The following is a 19,760-nucleotide window of genomic DNA, read 5'->3' as shown; positions in this document are numbered from 1 at the left end:
TAACTCACCCCCGAAACTGGACTAGATCTGCCTGTTACATAGTCTCAGCTTGCTATATTTTTCCTGTAGAGCATCTATAAATTACATCTATAAATAGTTCTTTGTATAATTACTCATTAACTACCTGTTTTCCCTATTTAATTGTAATTTCAAGAGGGTTTTAGCCATCTTGGTCACTATTCTATCCAGAGCACCTGGCTCAGTGCCTCACATATAGCAGATGTTCACTAAGTATTTGTTGAATAAATGTAAGAGCATTTTCACATGATCTGTAGTTTAGCAAGAGGATGGCAATAATCACAACACAATGTGTTATTAAATAAATGTATCTGTGTGTAAAATCTCCACGTGCAAAAGGGGAGAATCAATATCAGTCCTAAGTGGTTAGCATTCAGGTCACCAAGCCCATCAGACCCCAAGTGTAAAGGGGGGATAAATATGTGGAGCGTGATAAGTGATGGTAGAGCACACACATAGTGCCACCTGTGGAGAGAATGAGTGCCCAAGCCAGATAGGAAATATTTTCTAAGGAGGTAACTTCTGAGAGCAGAAGGAAGAACAAGAATTAGTTGGACTGAGGTGGTGGTTGAGGGGATGGGTAGAGTGACAGGGATAGAAGCAGGAGTACTTCAAGTGAATGGATGCATGGCACGCACAAAGGCCAACAGTGAGAGAAAGATTGCCTAGGAAACAGAGCTCAGAGACACGGAGGAGCATAGTGGGTAAGGGGAAGTGGGCCTGGGTCTTGTTAGCCAATTTAAAGATTTGGACTTCATCCAGTGGTCAGTGGGGTGACTTTGAAAGTTTCAGTGTAGGTTTCAGAGGGGGCATGATCATATCTACATTCTAGAAAGACCACTAGTGACCGAGCCAAAAAGGTAGGCCAAGGAGGAGGTTGGTGCCATCATTTGGGCAGCAGGTTTCAGGGTCCCCAGCAAGGGGTTGAGGTTGTGTCTGCCCTGGCTAGGATGTTCTCAGGGAGGGAAGGAAGAAGAGACAATGGAGGAACCACCCTCTTCTGGCTGCCTCTCCTCATCAGGGCTGATCTGGGAGGATAGAGTTCTGGGCTCTAGCAGAGCTGGCTCAGGTGGCCCATGCCAGGTTCCAGCTCCTCCCTCTCCATCATTGTGGCCTGACCAAGGTAGGGCATACTATAGTCTTTTTTTTTTTTTTTTAAAGAATAATCATTTTATTTTATTTTACTTTTCTTTTTTTTGAGGAAGATTAGCCCTGAGCTAATATCTGCTGCGAATCCTCCTCTTTTCGCTGAGGAAGACGGGCCCTGAGCTAACATCCATGCCCATCTTCCTCTACTTTATATGTGGGACGCCTGCCACAGCATGGCTTGACAAGCGGTGTGTAGGTCCGCACCTGGGATCCAAACCAGAGAACCTGGGCTGCCAAAGTGGAATGTACGCACTTAACTGCTGGCCACCGGGCTGGCCCACATACTATAGTCTTCATAGGGTGAATGGTCATTGTTTTGTATTTAGTGCAAGAGACTGCACAGGCCCAGAGCGATCTGGTGTTGGAAACAGCACAGGATAAAGGCAACATGGAGCAGGCCATCCTTGAGATGCAGAAGAGATTTGAAGCTGTAAGTGTAGACCCCGACCCCTTTCCTCAAGTGTGTTTTTGGCTGTGTCACTAAGACTCAGAAAGATACTTTTAGCTGCAAATTTTCAGCCAAGAACAGAGGCCAGCCCAACCCCCTTGGTAACAGGCCAGGGTAGAGACCAGCTTCCTTCCCCATGCTTCTCTGACATGATGTGGACCCTAGGAGCCCTGCTCCAGAGTGTAGCCATGTTTCCCCTATAAAGTGCCCAGCAAGGGACAAGATTTGGTTCTGCTGGCACATCCTTTGGTTTGTTCACGTTTGATTGTGCATCCTGTCCGTAACTCTCTTCTTTCTCATTGCCTATCTCTAGAGACAAGCAGAGTTTTCAGAAATGAAGTCCAACCTAAAGCACCTTGAAGTTTTAGTTGCCCAGCAGAACAAGGACTTCCAACAGCTGTGTGAGCAGCTAGGCCAGCTGAATGTGCCCAGCATCCTAGCAGAGCTGAAGAGATTGATCTCAGTCCCTCAGGTACCCAGGCATGTGAAAGACAGCACTTCCCAGACCTCACCACCTCTGGCCCAGAGCCTCAATTTCACCAGGCAGGACAAATATGCCTCTGAGGAACCAATTTTGTGGCAGGCTCAGGCCCTCCCTGCTGCACGGATTCTCAATAGGGGCTCCTTGCAGCCTGGGGAGTTTGGTGTCTGGGGTGAGAGAGCAAAGAATGATACCCTCCAAAAAGAGGCTGCGCTGCTGGCAGTTGGAACCGGCAAAAGAAACAGGCCAGTAAAGGACAAGGCAGTGCAAACTAACTGCAAGAATTTGGCTATTACAAAAACAGGCTCTGAGAACCACAGTTTGGACATTCAGGGCCACAAGGTTCCTGGTGATAGGGACCTGGTTTCCCCAGGAGCCTCGCAGCTTATATCCCTGGACTTAAACAACTTTGCAACCAGCATTAAGAACACCTGCCAAGAACTGCAAGCCAAAGGCTTGTTTTCGTGTGACCCTTGTGAACAACAGTTGGTGACTGAACAGAAAGGCAGAGCTGTAGAAAGAGTGGCCAAAGGCAAGAAGCAGCAGCCCAGGAAAGTCCAAAGAGGTAGGCTCCTGGCCAGGAAACAAGAACAAACCCCAAGCAAAACCTGTGCTTTCAGTTCTAAATATCCTCAACCTCCAGTTTCTGGCCCACAAAGGCTTCCCGTGGAGCAGCAGGAACCGCTTGATCAGCCCCTGCACCTGAGGAGACCCAGGAGCCCCACAAAGCCAGTCTGCCCTGCTCTGGGAGGAACAGTCATGCCCAGTAAGACAGTGAGGGCAGCACAAGGGAACCTCTTGCAGTTCAGCAGGCACTCTTCCCAAGACAACAGCCTGCTTTCTAACAGTTCCCAGGGAGACCACCGCATGAGCTGGTTCAGTGACCTCAACCTTGGAAGTTCAGAGCCCCCTCTGTGCAAGGAGCCAGGGAAGAATACGCTTTATGATCTGGGTTTTGATAGCAGCGATGATGACTTCTGACCAGCCTGCAATGACTTCTGTTGATGGTTTATTGGTCTCAGCCAGAAGACAAATTATAGAACACTTGGGCTGGCAAATAGCAGAAAGTCCCTGAATCCTTCTTGGGACCCTCAGGGTCAGAGGCCCTGGTAGGGAGGTCAGTGCAGGTGGGTGGAGCAGATTTGGCATTCTGGGTACTGGGTACTGCCCATGACAGGACATAACGGACAAGTGCATCCTTATTTATTGGAATGAAATGTGTGAAGACGCTGGTGATGAGAGCTGGGGCAGCAGCCTGGGTGTGGAGCATCAGGAGGAGGGTGCTGTGTTTGGTTAAAGGAGAGCTGGCTTCCATATGGAATACTGAGTAGCAGAAGGGTTTTCACAAAACTGTTGCTGTGGCAGCATGACTCCTAAACACAACATTTTTGATTTTCAAAATATTCCCTACACATGACTAATACCTTTCCAGGTTTCAGGATTTTTTTTCCTTATTATTTTTATTCAGTTTTGCTGCCAGAGTGTTTCTATTTTTTGGTCAGTGGACATGTTACAGGACACACTAAGTCAGTCTTCTTGTGAACAGAAAAATAGTGTTAAAGCAACCAATTAAAGAGAGGTAACATGCACCAAACAAATGCCCAGAGCACTACTGTTCACAAGCCACACAATTCCACTCTTCTTTCTGGCTATTTTTCCCCCATCCTGTTTTTCAACCACTTTTTTAAAGCTAATGAGAGCATCTGTAGGCCCTATGTTATTTCTGAAGAGGGCAATGGTCTTATATGAGACTTTGGCTTTCCATTTATATCTTTCCATTTATATAAAAATCTGAAGATTTTTTTTAACTTTTTTTTTTTTGAGGAAGATTAGCCCTGAGCTAACATCTGCTGCCAATCCTCCTCTTTTTGCTGAGGAAGACTGGCCCTGAGCTAACATCCGTGCCCATCTTCCTCTACTTTATATATGGGACGCCTGCCACAGCATGGCTTGATGAGCAGTGCCATGTCCACACCCAGGATCCAAACTGGTGAACCCTGGGCCACCGAAGTGGAACATGCGAACTTAACCGCTGTGCCACCGGGCTGGCCCCTTGCTGAAGTTTTTGAATTTTTGCAACACATCTATATTTCTTTTGTAATACAAAATAATCAAAAAATAAAGATAAAACTTTTAAAAACATACATTTTTTTCTTTCATTAAGTTTATTGAACTGATCTCCCGTCAGTTTACTTAAGGAAATCAAATAGATAAGATGCATACCATGTTTTTATTCCCCAGGCTTCTCACAAGATGATTTTGAATAAACACCACCCTACGCAAACTTGTTTTTCTTTTTCTTTATTCTATGACAGTAAAAATTCTCATGAGATGGACAGTTTCCAGAATTTCCCCATTTTCAAACCAGTACAGTAAATGACATTGGGGCCTCTGAGTGAAAGCAATGGTTGATTTCTTATTTTTATTTTATTTTCAGGGGTGTGTATCCCACCAAAGTCTGGGGGAGTTTAATTTGCCTGGGACACCTTTGGCAAGGGTACCAGGCACCAGCCTAAGCTCTCACTCTCATTTCCAGACTAAGGGCCTCCTGTGACCTGTAGCTGGGAGCCACAGGGAATGGCAGCAGCTTTCTCTGAGGCCAAGGACAAGTACACACTTGGGCTCTGCCTCAGGCTGCCCTGGCCTCTTCTCTCCCTGTGGGCCTCACTGGATGTCTGTACACCCAGCCTTCACTGCCTTGCCTCCTGGTGTTCTCTGCTTGTGCAAGGAAGGCACAGGAGGAAGGAGCCCAGCCATGCAAAAGGTTCCTTTCAGCCCTTCCCATACTGACTACAAGTAGCTGTCGAGAGGTTAGAATAAGGCTTGTAGACGAGAGGAGTCTGTATCTGGAAATCTTTTACTACCCTAAGTTGAAAAGTTTAATAATTTTAATTCAAAGTTGAGACCCTGTTGAGAGAACTCCATTAGTATTTATGACTGTGGCCTTCTCATTGAAGGGTCTGTTCGACTTTGGAATGCCAAAGCAGGACCCTCTGTTCTTCTGTGAGTTATGAAATCCTGTATTTCTTTAGAAGTATTTCATTTTGTGTAATGAAGTCAAAGGTCAGAGTGACTCAGTGTTCCATGAACTGGGTGTTTTTGTAGAATGAGCAGTAAATTTATCTCCTAACCAGGCTGGGTTAATTAAAATTACACTGCCTGTCTCTGGCAATCATCAGGAAAGGATATTCTGTTTCTTATTTTATTCCTAAGGCTTTTAATTTTTTATTATTTTTTTAACTACTGTGTTCCTGCCAGATTTGATGAGCGTGACATAGCCCAGGCACATCCCTGGAGTGTGCAATGTTTTTGGCTCTTCAGATGCTGATAGAGATGTGGCTACACAGGGTGGATGTGGGAGGTTTATTGGCCTAGGGCCCAGAGAACCACCTAGGGGCTCCTCCCTCTGATACAATTCCAGCTGTCTGAGGATGGAAATCAAGTCAGCTGCAGCACCTAATTGTCCTGACATTCGAGTATCAGTTTGTCACCTATAGAGGCCTTTTCCTGACCTCTCCTCTTCTGAAGGAACTCTCCCTACTCACTGTCCATCCCCTTACCCTATTTTTTCTCATACAACTCCATCTGAAATGATGTACTAATGCATATACTTGTGTTTTACCAGCCTTGCCATGTGGAATATAAACTCCAGAAGCAAGAGCAGCATCTGCCTTGTCCCTGCTGTATCCTCAGCACCCAAGAGAGTGTCTGACACTCTAGTAGACACTTGATAAATACTTATTGAGGGCAGAGATTGCTTGCTTTTCATTCAAACAGCTCCTTGCAGCCCTGTCCTGAAAGTCTGGTCTCTCTAGCATTCCTTTACAACTTCTCTTTTTCATGTTTTGTCTCAGAAGCTGCAAAGGGCTCCTGATGTGGGGTCTCCTGCAAGATGCCCACTTCTCTCTCCCAGGCCAGCTCCCAGCAACCCCTCTCCACTCAAAGTGCCCAGAAAACAGCAGCCTTTCTGCCCTCAAAAAGATAGTTACTTCCTGTAAGGGTTGAGCAGGTTTGAAAATTTTTTCAAGCCAGGCCTTAGGCCAAAACTCTTCATTAAATCAGGCATTTTCCAGCTGGCCTAGCACAGAGATGCCTTTCCCACTACAGCTGGGACCCATTGTCAAGTAGATTTCCTGAGTAAAACTTTGTTCCTTCTATAAATATTTAGCTGGAACGTAAAATTAAATTAATGTTCTCCCACATACTCCAGGGAGAAAGTAAATTGCCAGAGCCTCAGATAGACTCAGGATGAGAACCTTTTCAGTAATTGTCTACAATCAGGTACAGTGGCCTCCTTTGTTGGTATGCCTCATTCACTGGTCTTCACAGGCATGTTAAACGTCTTGTGCCTCAGTTAGAGGAGGTACCACTCTGGTCCCAGGTGAGCCCTGGCCTGGCCATTCAGGAGGAGGGAGATTGGCCTGAATTAGGCTTCTTTTGCAAATCCTTTTCACCAGTTTCTTTGAACATTAGCAGTTTACAACTTCTCCAGTGGCAGGATGGTGCTGCTGCCCTATTGGCACATTCCTGGGTGTAAAGGTGAGGAGCACAGGCTCCTGGGTTGTCTGTCTCCTTCTTCCTGATCCCCTTGGAGTCTTCTCTGGGATTGGAAGTGGAGGATCCAGGAGAATGCCAAGGGGCCAGGGCAGGTAGGTCAGAAGGTGGCTTCCCTCTTCCCCTAGTGAGGGGAATAAGAGGCAGGGGAAGGGGAACCCTGAGAGCCAGAGATGAGAAGCTGGGCCTTAGTGCCCTATTGTGCTGGCTGGAGTCATACGGGGCAGAGGCATACTAACCAGAAGTGCCCCAAGAGTGCACCTGGCAAGAGTTCAGACTCTTGTCTAGACCCGTGTGGCTAGATAGCCATACCCAGGAATGTGGGGAACACTGCAACTGTGGACAGAGCTGAAGGCAGGATTACCATTCCCAACCCATGGCCAACTTCGAATTGTCCTTTTGATAGGATTGTTGCTCTGATCTCAGGCCTCGCCTGTGGCTCTCTAGTCCTTGCTGGATCTTCACTCAGCCATTCACTCATCTCCTTTTTCCGGTCCCTTCTTCCTCAGTCTTCCCCTCCAGCCCCAATCCTCTCTCCAAGGAGCTTCTACAGATGAACTTCTGCCTTAAGTATTGTTACAAAGTCAGCCTACCAGTCTGTATACATAGCTGGTTCCTAGGGCTCTGGCACTGACACCAGAGGGATGCAGCCAGGGGACCTAGAAATCTCTCCTTATGGGGCTGCACGGCCCAACTTCGCACATGCCTTGTGCAAGGGCTTGAATTTGCAGTTTGCGCCTAGCAGGTTCCAAAGCTCCTATTTATTCTTGAAGCTGTCTTGTTTCTATTTTGATTCTGCTAATCCAAACTGCAGTTTGGTGTTTCCACGGAAACAATTCAGTGATTGTTTGGCTTGCCAAGATGAACTGCGGGGGAGAGAACAGAATGACGTAAAACATTTTTAGTTTCTCAAATATGACTATCCATGTCTCCCCGAGAAGTCTCTGGTTCCAGCTCCCTGCAAACCTGAGGAAGTTTTATTAAAATAAATGTTCTAGGCTCCTGTTCTCCCTCCAGCTAAATCCCTGGAGACCCACTGGCCAAACCCCCCGCTCACATCTGCCTGAAGCAGAGGACAAAGGTGGGAAGGTCTCCTTGGGGCACCTCAGGGAGCCAGGGATGTAGAGACAGGAGTAGATGTCACCAGGGAAATGACCGTATGGCCATCTCTGCTAATCCGGGACTGGCATGCCAGAGGCTCAGGGCTCACCCACTTTACTGAACAGTTGTGTTTCTACAGTGAGAAAAATTCCTCATCCAAGGATTCCAGGGGGCTGGTCCAGTGGCGCAGCAGTTAAGTGTGCACGTTCCGCTACGGCAGCCCGGGGTTTGCTGGTTCAGATACCGGGTGCAGACATGGCACCGCTTGGCACGCCATGCTGTGGTAGGCGTCCCACATAGAAAGTATAGGAAGATGGGCACAGACGTTAGCTCAGGGCCAGTCTTCTTCAGCAAAAAGAGGAGGATTGGCAGCAGTTAGCTCAGGGCTAATCTTCCTCCACAAAAAAAAAAAGGATTCCAGGGTGAGTTATCCCTTTGGTAAATCTGAATTTTCACATAAAGACTTTGCTAAAACAGATATACATGTCTGTCTGGCCTGGGAGAGCCTGAACCCTCTCTCCCACCTCACCCCTACCCCATGCTGCGCCCTCTTTCCCAAGGGCCACAGTCTCCATCCCAGGCAGAAAAAAATCCTCTTCTTTGTCTTGTAGGATTATGGCTAGAAGCCCAAATCCACTCCCTCTGCAAAGCCCCTCAGGGGAGCATGAACGGAGTTCTACGAAACAGCTCTGTGAGACAGTAGAGTTTCTAGCCCCTGAGCGCTCTCAGGGAATGGTGCCTCCCTTGTCAGGATCCTGCTGAGTTCTCCCACTGAGGGCCCTGAGCTCTGCCCCAGTTCCTGGAAAGTGTGAAGGTCACCTCTGGGCAGGTGCCCGGTGAGGGATGCCTGTGGCTTGTTGGTGGAGATGAGTCTTAACAAAACAACTTTAATTTTGTCTTTCTACAGAATTGATACATACCCATTACAGATAAATTAGAAAATACAGAAAAGAAAAAAAAAGACTAAAACTCCACCTCGTCTTCACCATAACAATTTTCTGCACTTGTGTGTTCATACACACATTTTTACAAATTTGGGATCAACTGCATTTTTAAAAAATAAATAAATTTCAAATTTTGGAATAATTTTATATTTACAGGAAAGTTGCAAAGATAGTTTGTATATACCTTTCACCCAGCTTCCCCGAATGTTAACATCTTACATAACTGTGGCATATTTGTCAAAACTAAGAAACTAACATAAACACATTGATATTAACTAAACTCTAGCCTTTATTTAGATTTCACCAGTTTTTCCATTAATGTCCTTTTTCTGTTCCAGGATGCAATCCAGGATACCACACTGTGTTTAGTTATTTTTTCTCTTTAGTCTCCACTGGTCTGTGACAGTTTTTGAGTCTTTCCTCATTTTCCATGACCTTGACAGTCTTGAGTACTGGCCAGGGATCCTGTAGAATGTCCCTCAATCTGAGTTTGTCTGACATCTGTCTCATGACTGGCCTGGGGATGGGGGTTTTTGGTAAAAACACCACAGAGGTGGAGCGCCCTTCTCATCGCCTCTTATCAGGGGTGACAACCACATGCCATCATGGTGGTATTCACCATCACTTGGTTAAGTGGAGTCTGCCAGTCTTCTCCACGTAAATCTACTATTTGTCCCTTTTCCTACTCTATTCCTTGGAAGCAAGTCACTAAGTCTAGCTCACCCTTGAGTGGTGGTGATGGATAGAGGCTAGGGGCACAGGGATTCAGCTCCACCTCCTCTACGAGAGAGTACCCACATCAACACACAATATTTGGAATGCACTGTTTTGAGACCTGTTTTTTTGGATATCAAGTAGTCTGACATCTCTCCATCCAGACAGCCCATCCTCCACCTGAGCAGGGCAGGTGAAGATGCTGTGAGCATTTCTTTTCATTTGCTCCTGTCCTTCCTGCTCAGGGAGAAGAAACTGGTCCCCAACTCCACAGGCTATGAGGACTTACTGGGATGCCACCACCTGCAGGGACTGAGTGTTGGGTGGCCCAGGAGGAGCCTCTGGTTAGTCTTGTCGTACCCTCTGCCCCAGGCAGGGCAGTGGAAGTGGCTGCGCCTACAGGGGAGGCCCATCCCACAAAGCTGTGGGGCTAATTCTCAGGGCGTGGGCAAGTGCCTGGCCTTGTTTCACTAAGGAGTGTGTTTGCAGTCTCCACCTGCTAGCCCAGAGGAACTGCCAGACCTGTGGTGAAGGGGTGTCACTGGCTCTGCAGCCTGCCCTATGCTGAGGTCACTAGCCTAAAAGACAGCCTGGCAGGGGGCCTCCTCCACCACTGCGCCTTCCTCCCCAGGTTTTTGGTGTGTTTGGGCTTTAGGTCTTACAAACAGCCCCTGTGCCAGCCTCCCCAGCCCCATCCTCCCCTATGAGCCCAGGAGGCGGGTACTTCCCTGAGACTCAGTTTCTGGGAGGCATCAAACCTTGCCTAACAGCTTATTAGGTATTCTAAAAGAACATCATGGTTTTGAGAGACTTGTCCAAATATTTTCTGACGATGCCCCTTCTTTCCAGGGGTGGGGCTGAAGCTAGCCCTGTCAAGCTTTTGCTGCCATGCTGACCTCAGGAGGGCAGTGGCCTGGCCCCTCCTTCACTCCCTGCCCATCTTGCCCCAGCAGGATTACTGCCCTGGGAACCACCTGTGGCCTCCAGGGTCTCTGGGCCTGGGGTGGGATGGATGAGGCTCAGGCATGAAGGTGGGGACAGGCAGGACCTGTGCTTACCCTTCCCTCCCCAACCCCCCTTAATGAGGCCCAGGCGTCTGATGTGGGGTAGGTGATGGAAGGCCTCATGGGAATGTGCTGTCAGGAGGGGACCAGGGATGTTGCCAGCCCCTGTGACACAACCAGGAGACTTCTGCAGAGGCCTTTGAGCCAGGCAGGGGCAGGAATGGGGGGACTGAGGGAGATTGGTCTGGAAATGAGGAGGGCATGGGGCCCATGTAGGGAACAGGCAGCCCTCTAAGCAAAGTTTACAAGGAGAACAAAGTATGCAAGCGTGGCAGAGGGCCTGGGGCCAAGGTCCATTTTGATCCTAGTTCGTACGTGCAGGCTGAGCTGGCTGGGGATGGGCTGGTCCCCGGAGGTACACAAAGCCCACCCCTGGTTGTGGCCCTAGTACTCTTTCAGGGGCTCATGGAAAAGAACACCAAGAGACAGAGCAGAGACCCACAACCTGCACCTGCCTTGGCTACTGGGTATATTGAACATAGATCAAAAAAACACATTCAAGATGTGAAGAAAAGTAAAAAAAAACTACAGTAAGAAACATTTCAAACCAACAGTATAAAAAAACTGGGCTCTCAGCTCAAAAAAGGACACAACTGGAAGTTAAGTGGGGTGTAGTAATTCAGATTCTGCTAACCGTTTAAAAACTATGGCAGCTGATGATGACTGTGACTGCTTCTGTACAGACGCCTTAACATCAGCCTCCTGCTGCAAAGAATCAAAGCCAAGGTCAACTGCCCTTACTCAATTTGGTATTTAAAAGAGGTCATCAAGTTGTAGTCCTCTTCCATGTCCAGAACAGTCTCAACGATATTGTGATCATCAAAAGCCTGCTTGAGGCTGCCAGGGTCAGCATCCGAGGCCTTCTGAGGGCTCTCGTCCACAAGCAGAGCCCAGGCTTCCTCCTTGAAGGGCGAATCCTCACAGTGACCACACACACGGTTCAACTCATTTTCAAATTCTAGTTTTCCAGCCAATTCTTCAATAGTTCGGATACTTGTATGGTCTTAAAAATAAGAACATTCAGCATTACAATTCCAGTGAGAGGTTTCTGAAGACATTTCAGGCATGAGTTAAAACCTATAAACGGGCAGCCACTATTCTAGGATTGTGCAAAGCTGGGCATTCCTGCCTCAGGGCAGATAGTGAGAACCAAATGTTAAAGTGGGCTTGCTGCCCTCCTTTCTGGCTCCAGCATTTATCGAGCCCCAACTAGTTGGCAGTTCCCAAGGAAGGTGTGAGTGGGAGGATACATGCTTGTCCTGGATCTCAGGGAACTCCCTGACCTGCAGGCATGGCATAGTGCGAAAAAAATTGAATCTTTAGGGTAATCAAAATGCTGCCCGATGGTAGCAAGGGCCATAGAAGATGGTGAGCAGAGGCAGTAATGACTTCAGTTCACCTGCTGGGGCTCATGGAGGAGACTCAGTCCACTAAAATAGTGGGTTGGCAGGGGTCTTGCTTTGTGGCCTAGGGAGAGTACCTCCCTTCACCAGGCCTCCCTTTTATCCCTCATAACCTGGAGGCCCTTCCAGAGCCAGCAGCTTCAGGCAGCCGCCAAGGCTATGTATCCCTTTTCTAGGAACTTTATCCATTGTGTAGTGAGTCTTTTAAAAACAGGCACACGTAGTTCATACACACAATATACACATGGGTGCACAGAAAAAAATGTCTGACATGATGTACAGCACTATGTTCACAGCTGCTTTCTCTGGGGGGTAGAATAAGGGGGCTTTTGGTTTCTGACTTTTCTTCTATTCTTGTACTACCCATCTCAGTTGGACTACTTTTCCCATTTTTGCCTATGTCCTGTCTCCTTCAGGTCTAAGCTCAACCACCAAGTCCTGTGGGGCCACCGTCCCATGCTTCCAGGGATTCACTGTAACCAGACATCTGTGAAATTATCTGATTGATGTGTGACTCCACCAGGCTATCAGCTCTATCAGGGCTCTATACACAGAGCCTGCTGTGAACAAAACAAATCTACCAAGTAAATGGATGAGAAATAAGAAATACAAAATAAGAGAGCGGTTTCTTTACATGACATGTGCTGACTCAGGGGCCTGCGTGAAGCACCTATCCTCCCTCTGTACTCACCGATCATATCAAGCAGATCCTTTGTGACCTCTTGGCTAGAATTGCTGAGTGGCATGTTTGAGTCAACCTTCAAATCTTTCTCCATATCTTCCCTGAAGCTCCGGGGTGAAAAGAAAAAGGTAGGGAATTAGATCCTCTTTCAAGAAAATATTGGGGGTGGGGTACTCAGTGTTAGATAATCTTAAAGATAAGAGTTTACTGGTAACCTTAGATTGTCATTTACGCTGTGATTGGAGGACAACTGGAAACTGCTAAATCAGTGAAATTGACTAATAGCATCATCATAATGACTCATGAGCATCACAGATTACGCATCAATGTCTATGAATACCAGGATAAATATTTGAAGAATTGAACCAGTTAAATGGCCTCTTCATTCTCTGCCTACAGGGCAGCCCAGGTGGCAGGACCTTGAAGTTTTATCTCACATGGTCATCTTTGCTCCAAATCAAGGTGCCTAGGACCAGGCAGTTTGAAGCTACCTGGGAGAAGATAAAGTCTGGGGGAGGTCTTAACCAGGGGATAGTCTAAGAAGGTCTGGGGTGGAGGAGGGGAGCAGAAGCAAAGATGAAGCCAGAAAGTAGGACCCAGTCATCCATTTAGCTTCTCCTTAATGTGGGCAAAGGACACTGGAATTAAGATTTTTGTTTCTGTAGCATAAAAAATAAGGTGACTTTAAAAATCAGGTTAGGGCCGGCTGGGTGGCACAGTGGTTAAGTTCGCACATTTCACTTGGCGGCCCGGGGTTTGCCAGTTCGGATCCCAGGTGCGGACACGGCACCACTTGGCAAGCCATGCCGTGGTGGGCGTCCTGCGTATAAAGTGGAGGAAGATGGGCATGGATGTTAGCTCAGGGCCAGTCTTCCTCAGCAAAATGGAGGATTGGCAGTAGTTAGCTCAGGGCTAATCTTACTCAAAAAAGAAAAAAAACCATCAGGTTAACATTTACTATCCCTTTGGGTATTGCAAAGTGGTTTCCATGACTGGTTTGACATCCAGGACCCCTTGCCCCTTCAACCCATACACACAGACACACGTTTTCTGGGTCAAATTCTTAAGAATGTCTGTGAACTTCCCAAATATAGTCATAGAGCTCCCAGGGGGAGGTAAGAGCAGTGTTATGGACTCAATGTAGGATCTTCAACAATTTTTTCAGAAATGAGATCCCCCTAATTGTAGCTATTAAACTATCAAATTGGAATCACCTTATACTGTCTTTTCTCCAGTTCTCCCCATCTCCTGTCGCTCTCCAAAACTGTCTTTCGGGTGCCAAAATGGAGGAATGCAACAATACGTTTTCCTTGCTGGTCAGAGGTTTTCTTTTGGGGCATAAATCCTGTGGCTGTGCATTCATTGGGGCATGGTTTGGGGCAAAGGCAGGGCTCTCATTCTCTGGAGCACACAGGACAGGAGCAAAGGGAGCAGCAGGAGAGCAGGCTGCAAGCAGCTGCCTCCTGCAGAGAAGCCGGTGCACGGGGAGGTGGAAGGAAAGCGGCGCTGTGTCCAGCTCCAGCCTCGGCTGGCCTGAGCACTCCTGGGAATGACTGACTCCTTCAAAGGCCCGGTCAATGGCTGCGGTCAGCTCCTTTCTGCATCTTCTCAGTTTTTCAGACATTTCTCCTAAAAGCGACCATGTCCTTATTATGTAATACATTGGAAATGCAGCGGGCAAAACGAGAATGTTACAGATGAGGTTGTAAACCACCCCGAATGAGGTATTTGCCATTATTTCCTTGTGCTTGATCCACGCTAACGGCCAGAGAGCAGGGGAACCCACACTCTGTCCACCCCTTGTAGGCGGGTGTGGCCTGTGGTTCTCCAAGAACTGGCGACCAGGCAGTAGCCCCAGGGACGCCCAGCCCCGCCTCCCCCTGCCGCCCGCTGCCGCCGCCGGACGTTCATCCCTCAGCCCCTTCGGCTCTCAGGACCTGAGCCCACCCCACCCGCACCCTGCAGCCAGCCCTCGGACAGGAGGTCGGCAGCCGCGTCCTCACCGAGCAGCTTGACCACGCCGCCGCCCCGGCCAACGGTCACCACACGCGCCCCGAATGATCGATCGCGCGTGCCCAAGACCAGCGGCCCCAACCCCCACGGCTCAGGTTAAAGGTCAGACAAAAAAGCCCGGACGGCCATCTGCTTTAAACCTACACGCCAGCAGCCCGGAGGGGAAGCAAGGGCCCCGCAGGCGCAGGCGGAGGGAGGCGGCTGAGAACGCGAGATCGGGCCTACGCGGATAGGGGTGGGGTGGGGGTGACCTGCGAGGCCTCGGCAGGGTGAGGAGGCCAGACACGTTGAGAGCTCCGAGTTGAGAGCTCCGTCTGAGTGGAGGGGCGGGAATCTCACTTCTTACGAAAAGTTGGCAGGAACGGGAACCCTTTCCAGGCCTGACAACTCCCAGAAAGGTTCCAGTTCTCAAGCCAACGTGGAGAGAAAGGACTGGACTGGACACAGTAACCAGCAGTTTTGTGCATCAACTTCTTTTAAGTGATATCTAATTAAAGTTTCACACCGTATCCATCCGTCTCAATTCAACAAGGATGGTGGGGGACACAGAACTGCTAGGTTCCACAATAGACTGAGAGACAGGAGACCCCAACACCAAATATCTTCATTTCATTAGGGGTAATAAAGCTGGAAATTCCAAGATGACACAAAAGGAAACAGAAATGGGCTTCAGTGGCTAATTTTGAGGGAATTATAAACCCATCTCAGTGCACAGCAAAGGAGAAGGGGACATCAAGTTTACTTGAGGCTTGGTTTACTATAGGCAGACTACTGCGGTGACCAGTAATCGGCACCAGAATCAGAAATCCAGACTCAGGGCAGCCTGCAGCAGGTCTTCCTGGCCGCCCCATACTCAATTACAGTGTGCTCCTCTCCATTCTCTGGAATCCATCAGACACACTCTATTTTGTGCCCTGCCCCACCCCCCACTTTGCAACTCCACAGGTCTTAGAGAAATTTCTCACCACCTGTGTAAAAAAGAAAATAATTCAGCCTCTTGACATAACCCTTCTGAGCAAATAAGGTCTTTTTTTTCCTTCTGATAAAAGAAGGGAATTTCCTCATCTTGTTTTTAGACCGAACACTAGTAGTCTTTAGAGTATCAGATATTCTCCTGGGGGATTACACTGGTGCTGTGGGGTGGCAAAGTTGCTGAGGCAGCATCAGTTGGTGTCCATGCTGCAAGCCTCATCATCCCCCACGCCCTGCTGTGAGCTGCTTGGTCTCATCCCTCCATCAGAGGATCCAGGAAAACTGATGAGTGAAGGTGTCTTACAAAACTCATCGTCTCGACGCTGGTAAAACAGCACGTAAGCTGCTTTTGTCTAAAACACAAGAGGGGAAAAAGTCTCTTCACTGGTTGGAAAAATCACTCATTCCCCCAAACTTTTCTCTCACTGTTCAAAACACACCACTCTCAGGGATCTGCCATCTTGCCCTGCGCATGCACACACAGAGGCGACCATGAAGGCCCTTCCACATGAGGCTAGCTTTGGCTGACCCTGCCCAGGAAGTGGGGAAAGGCAGGCGTCCTGTGACAGAACCCTGAGGAGAGATGAGCATCTCATTGAGGAAGGATCCCAGAAGGAATGGCAGCCAACTCTTTCTCTACCACACCCAGCTCCCACTGTCACATCAAGATGACTAAATAACCAACTAGCCCAGGAGACTCTTCCCAGCTTTAATCCATAAAGGTAAGAGGAGAAACCAGGTATCAGGGCCTACTCACCACTATCTGCTCCTCAGAAGCCAGGGACACGTTGCTATCATCAAAGTAATACCATTTCCCGTTCAGTTTGTTCTTCGCATATGCAGTGTCTGCCAGGTCAACAAAGAAAATACTCTAGCAGTCACCAGAAAAATAATCCGGCTAGTTTATTAGGCTTGCACCAAACAACAACAAAACTCCAAAAAAGTGAAACAAAGACCCTGAAATTAAAAGTAATTTACAGCTTGTGTTGTAACAACCAAAAGATAACTCATCTTTTTAAAAAATCTGTTTCTTCTCAAAAAGCCTCTAAAAGGTTAAAATGGAGCCGTCAGGGACCAAGGCTTTAAACTGTAATTTGGGGAGACTAATCCAAAAAATAGAGAAATCCAATGTTAATCTTCAAGATGGCTATGAGCAATAATCCAGAGCCAGGGGACCCATAAAATGAGCTGCTACTTTAAGATTTAAGCAAAACACCTTCCTTGAAAACAACATGCCTAGTCAAACTCCCCCACTTTGTCCAGGCAGATGGCTACTACTGCCTCTTACTGCCTCTGCAGCCCACGGAGCAATCCCAGTGAGCGACACATTGGCCATTTGGGTTTGTGGAGCTGGGATGTGGACAAGAAGACTTAAATTTACCTTGCTCTAAAACTCAGTCAAGAGTCTGTGGCTGAGCAACAATTTCTCACAATGGTCCAAGCATTTCCCATAGCCAACACTTCCTGTCTCGATTTTACACTCTTTCCAAGCAGGATGTGTTTACAACAGCAATCCCAGCAGCAATGCCCAATTCCTGCTCCACTCAGACTCCAAGAAACGACAGAATCTAATGGAGATCTGGTTTCTACTCTCAACCCGCTGTCTGACTTTGGGCAAGCTGTTTAATCACTCCTCACTGTAGTGCTTACTGCACAAAGTGGTGGTTGAAGAACACAGGAGACGGTGACAGGGAAGATGCTGAGGGCCTGTGTCCACCGTCTGTGCTTGGCATAACAGCTGCACTGGTGGCTCAAAATCTTGGAGTTCCACCTGTGGATGCAATGTGGACCTTCATACAACCAGCCTAATCTCATGGATAAGAAAACTGAAGCCTTTGGAGGCTAAGAAACTGCCCACGTGGTACATTTATATGCTAAAATAGCAGTTTAAAAATGAATATGTTTGAGTAGTATGCGTGAACACAGATATCAAAATTTATTTTGGGAGAAAAGAGTTGCAGAAAACTAAGTGCTGCAGAATATGATGTAACCAGAAATCGCTAACAGCCACCCCAGTACAGCCCCAATTTTTAAGTAGGAACAATTTTTATTGTAGCCTCTCCTACAACTAGATGTAGCCAGGCGACCAAGTTATAGCCAATAAGATGTATGTAGAGGAGTTGAGGGAGACTTCTGAGAAGTCTGCTTAAAAGGGAACATCATGCCCTTTTTCCCCCTTATTCTTTTTTTCTTTTTTGGAAGATTAGCCCTCAGCTAACATCTGCTGCCAATCCTCCTCTTTTTGCTGAGGAAGACTGGCCCTGAGCTAACATCCGTACCCATCTTCCTCTACTTTATATGTGGGACGCCTACCACAGCATGGCTTGCTGAGCGGTGCCATGTCTGCACCCGGTATCCGAACCAGCGAACACCAGGCCACCGAAGCGGAATGTGCACACTTAACCACTGCGCCACCAGGCCAGCCCCATTCCCCCTTATTCTGATGGCCTGAAATGCAGACATGAGGACTGGAGACTGAGCAGCCATCTGGAGCCAGGAGGTAAGAATGGAGGCACAGGAGAGCAGACTGTTAGGCCAACAGAAAAAGCTTACCAGTATAAAGGAGAAGATTGGGGTTTAGGGCAATTCCGTAATCCATTGAGTGCAAATGGAACTGACACCTGCCATGGTGTCATCTCTTGGGGTCCTAATACTGGGTGCAGTGGCAGCTGGCATGGTGCAGAGACAGCAGAGGAGATATGAGGAAACCCAGCTCCTCCCTTCAACATCACTAACCCTTCCCATAAACAAGTAACAAAATGTACTATGTCTTTTCATTATAAAAGTAAACCTACACATTATAGAAATTTTGGAAAATAAAGTAGAACAAACAGAAAAAAGTAAAATGAACATTTTGGTGTCTCCTCCTAGGCTTTTCACTTTCAGTTTCTTTGCTTCTGTTTTACTGTAGTTGTGACACTATCTTCTGTGATGATGCAACTCCGTGTCACTGTTTTCGCTTAACATATCATGGACATGTCCCCTGCGTTATTAGTAATTTTATTTTGCAATGACTGTGTCCTCTTCTATCAAGTAGATGGACAGTAGAGCCAACTATTGATCACCAATGCTGTTACTAATTTTTCACTGTTATAAATAGGTGAATATTTTTGTGCATAAAACTTTCCTTAGGGTAGATTCCCAGAGGTGGGATTACTAGATTAAAGAATACAAAAACCAAAAAAAGAGTGGAGCAGCAGCAGCAGGGAAAAAGCCTGAAACCTGAGGAGTTACGTAAGTAGAGTGCTTTGAGCAACGCCTGGCACATTGGGAGAGGCTCGTGAGACAACTGGCAGAGGGCATTTCAACGTCTCAGAAGGAAGCAGATGCCAATACTTACAGTGGCCAACTCCCATGGCTCCATAATGATTGGACACGGCAATGAGGTCATACACATAAGGCCTTGCTGACAGGTCACAGACAAACTCGGACATGTTCAGACCTCTGAGCACAAACACAAAAATAGCCCTTAAATACATTAAACTCAGAGAAAGAAGACAGAGTAACCCAGAAACCCCTTTTATGCAACAGGCCAGAACAAGAGAGGCACTCAAATACCAACTGCTGAAGGAATGAATGAACAGACCATGACAGAAGGGGCCCTAGGGTCTTGTTCTGACCACTGACATGTTCAGACTAGAAAAGAGGAGAAGCCTCCTGGGTAACTCCAACTCCAGACCAAACAGCGAGGAAGGGCTCTGAGCACAGAGAAGAGGTCTGCAGCAACTGCGGAGAAATGGCTGTTACATTCAAAATTACAATTACTACCTAAAAACTTAAGCTAAACACCAAAATAGGCCCAGAAAGCTTCTTCCCCCTAATGCTTTATTCTGAAAATTTCAAACACACAGAAAAGTTAAAAGAATTTTACAACAAATACCTATATGCCCATCACGTAGATTCTCCCATTGACATGTCTATACTTCACGTATCTGTCCACCCATCTTTTACTTCATGTAAAATATCCACCCATATTTTAAAATCTGCATTTTGTGGAGGAACTCCTATCTTGTTGACTTACTTTCCTGTGTCAGTTACACTCTGTACCTTGGGACCTGAGAGGATATGAGTAGACAGCCAGCCTTAGGTCCCTACTCCAGGGACAGGGCGGTGGTGAATCTGCACCCCCATCTGAGGCCCCCAATAATCCAATTCTCCCCAGCAGATTACTCTCTGGTTGCCTTGTCCCTCTGTTAATAAGAAGCAGCACTGCGCTT

The 19,760-nt window shown here is 47.5% G+C and overlaps 3 protein-coding genes across 32 annotated transcripts in view; 1 reads left to right on the top strand and 2 right to left on the bottom strand.

Moving 5' to 3' along the window:
- IHO1 (interactor of HORMAD1 1) overlaps positions 1 to 4,982 on the top strand; it is a 39,070-nt gene extending 34,088 nt beyond the window's left edge. For all 8 annotated transcript variants that reach the window (XM_001494366.7, XM_023620440.2, XM_070237619.1 and 5 more), the window contains 2 exons: positions 1,494 to 1,597; positions 1,929 to 4,982. In XM_001494366.7, the coding sequence (XP_001494416.2) occupies positions 1,494 to 1,597; positions 1,929 to 3,077 (1,253 nt within the window). In that variant the 3' untranslated portion in view covers positions 3,078 to 4,982. The remainder of the gene's footprint in view (positions 1 to 1,493; positions 1,598 to 1,928) is intronic.
- On the bottom strand, positions 4,382 to 14,780 carry C16H3orf62 (chromosome 16 C3orf62 homolog). 9 transcript variants are annotated; one of them, XR_011426664.1, is made up of 5 exons: positions 14,562 to 14,780; positions 13,773 to 14,187; positions 12,568 to 12,659; positions 11,108 to 11,476; positions 4,382 to 7,516 (listed from the first exon to the last, which is right to left on the bottom strand). XR_011426664.1 is itself a non-coding variant. In XM_014731483.3 (5 exons), exons 2-5 carry the CDS (start codon positions 14,180 to 14,182, stop codon positions 7,435 to 7,437), a joined length of 852 nt encoding a protein of 283 aa, XP_014586969.2. In that variant the 5' UTR covers positions 14,183 to 14,187; positions 14,562 to 14,686; the 3' UTR covers positions 4,382 to 7,434.
- A 248-nt stretch (positions 14,781 to 15,028) lies between these two features.
- The window catches only part of USP4 (ubiquitin specific peptidase 4), a 42,778-nt gene continuing 38,046 nt past the window's right edge, over positions 15,029 to 19,760 (bottom strand). For 9 of the 15 annotated variants that reach the window (XR_011426902.1, XR_011426907.1, XR_011426904.1 and 6 more), the window contains 3 exons: positions 18,884 to 18,987; positions 16,301 to 16,389; positions 15,029 to 15,896 (listed from right to left, as the gene is read on the bottom strand). Coding sequence is in view for 8 of the 15 variants with exons in the window: in XM_001497962.6 (XP_001498012.3) it covers positions 15,735 to 15,896; positions 16,301 to 16,389; positions 18,884 to 18,987 (355 nt within the window). In the remaining 7 variants the exon portion in view is untranslated. Of the gene's footprint in view, positions 15,897 to 16,300; positions 16,501 to 18,883; positions 18,988 to 19,760 lie in introns of all 15 variants that reach the window. The other 6 variants (XR_011426900.1, XR_011426901.1, XM_070237612.1 and 3 more) reach the window with 4 other exon arrangements.

This window comes from Equus caballus, chromosome 16 (assembly GCF_041296265.1).
Source record: "Equus caballus isolate H_3958 breed thoroughbred chromosome 16, TB-T2T, whole genome shotgun sequence".
Classification (NCBI taxonomy): Eukaryota; Metazoa; Chordata; class Mammalia; order Perissodactyla; family Equidae; genus Equus; species Equus caballus.
The sequence above is the reverse complement of the archived record's forward strand: the minus strand, read 5'-3'. Positions and strand labels throughout refer to the sequence as shown.